This window comes from Ostrinia furnacalis, unplaced genomic scaffold, assembly GCF_004193835.3.
Source record: "Ostrinia furnacalis isolate ACB-3 unplaced genomic scaffold, ASM419383v2 OfSCF0039, whole genome shotgun sequence".
NCBI lineage: Eukaryota > Metazoa > Arthropoda > Insecta > Lepidoptera > Crambidae > Ostrinia > Ostrinia furnacalis.
Window position 1 is genome coordinate 3,124 of NW_021130278.1, and position 1,746 is coordinate 4,869.

The 1,746-nt window shown below is 40.5% G+C and overlaps 1 protein-coding gene across 1 annotated transcript; it reads left to right on the forward strand.

Moving 5' to 3' along the window:
- Nucleotides 1–753: 753 nt before the first annotated feature.
- On the forward strand, nucleotides 754–1,739 carry LOC114350632 (uncharacterized; the record flags this gene model as incomplete). The annotated part of the gene is made up of 2 exons (XM_028301534.1): nucleotides 754–1,472; nucleotides 1,564–1,739. Coding segments are annotated over exons 1-2 (723 nt in total), but the record flags the coding sequence as incomplete, so codon positions are not given.
- Nucleotides 1,740–1,746: the final 7 nt, after the last annotated feature.

Consider the following 1,746-nt stretch of genomic DNA (forward strand, 5'->3'; position numbering starts at 1 on the left):
TCTTATGTTAATGCTGTACCCCCAGTGAAAAGGGAGTTAAGTCGAAAATGGTGATTTTTGGGAAATCGCATTTGAAGTTAAAAAAAATCCTGCTTCATCGCTATTAGAGATAACTTGGTGAAATATTTTTAGGTGAAAGGTAATGTTAGATATAATTAGGCAGTGTGCCAGTTTGGGAAATATAGCATGTGGTTTTTTCGTAATTAAATAAAAACACAGTTATATCACCATGCACGACAACTTTACATTCGTGTAAAGTGATGTAATGGGACATAAATCATTTTACACCACACTGAATTGACCACACGCTATCAAGTGTAAAGTGATACGTTTTCCGCCATTTCCGTTGATAATTTTTTGTTTCTTCAATTTTAGAAAAAGTTGTAAAACAAACATAAGTAATTGCACTATGAGGAATCATTATTTCAGGTTATTTAGGGTAAATCGTCCAAAAATTGTTACTTATATCAATATACACCAATTTTTTGGTGAGAAAAAAAATGTGTAAACTGATCTAACTAACATAACAGCGATCTAAGTATCCAAATAATTATGTGTAAAGTGATATAAGTGGCGATTGTATAGGAATAAGGCTAGAATTTGAGACTGAATTCTAATTATTTACTCCTTAAATGTTTATTCTGATCTGAAACTACTATTTTATTAATTATTACACCATATACCATGAATAGCAACAATCACGGCAAAGGTCCTTGACAGTGTGCTTGACTCTCTACTAGATAAATCTTTAAAATCACATGATGCTCAATTCGGGTTTAAGCCTGGACTGTCGACCGAGAGCGCCATCCTTAGTCTTAAGCACACTGTCAGGTACTACACGGATCAGGGGACTCCCATTTACGCATGCTTCCTCGACCTCTCCAAGGCGTTCGATCTTGTGTCTTATGACATCCTTTGGGATAAGATGAGGAGGCAGGGCATCCCGTCAGAAGTATCACAAATATTCCTTTATTGGTATGCTAACCAGATTAACAGCGTAAGATGGGCTAACGTTTTTTCTGAGGAGTATGGGTTGCAGTGCGTGGTGAGACAGGGTGGGCTGACGTCTCCCAGGCTTTTCAACCTATACGTAAATGACCTCATTGTTGCCCTTTGTAGTATGCGTATCGGATGCTGGGTAGATGGTGTTTGTATCAACAACATAAGCTACGCTGATGATGTGGTACTGCTGGCGCCAACAATGGGGGCTCTCAGAAAGATGGTGGGTGTGTGTGAAGCGTATGCTAAATGCCATGGCTTATTGTATAATGTGAAGAAGAGCGAATACATGGTATTTAAGGCTGCCAGTAAATGTCCAAACGTGGTACCCGATCTCTTGCTGAATGGGGTAAAGTTAAACAGAGCCACTAAATTTAAATATCTCGGACACTACGTTACTGATGACCTTAAAGATCATGTTGATATCGAGAGGGAACGAAGGGCGCTGGCAGTAAGGTGTAATATGTTGGCTCGCAGGTTTGCCCGATGTAATGACCATGGTCAAGATCACTCTGTTTAAAGCATACTGTCAGAATCTATACACGGGAAACCTGTGGACCACGTACTCGCAGAAATCGCTTAGCGTCCTTCGGGTCCAATATAACAACGGTTTCAGGGTGCTGTTGGGCTTGCCTCACTTCTGCAGTGCTTCGGAAATGTTTGCTCAGTCGCATACTGACGGCTTCTTAGCTGTCCTATGCAAGAAGACTGCCTCGTTGCTCAGTAGGATACGGGTGAGCCCCAACA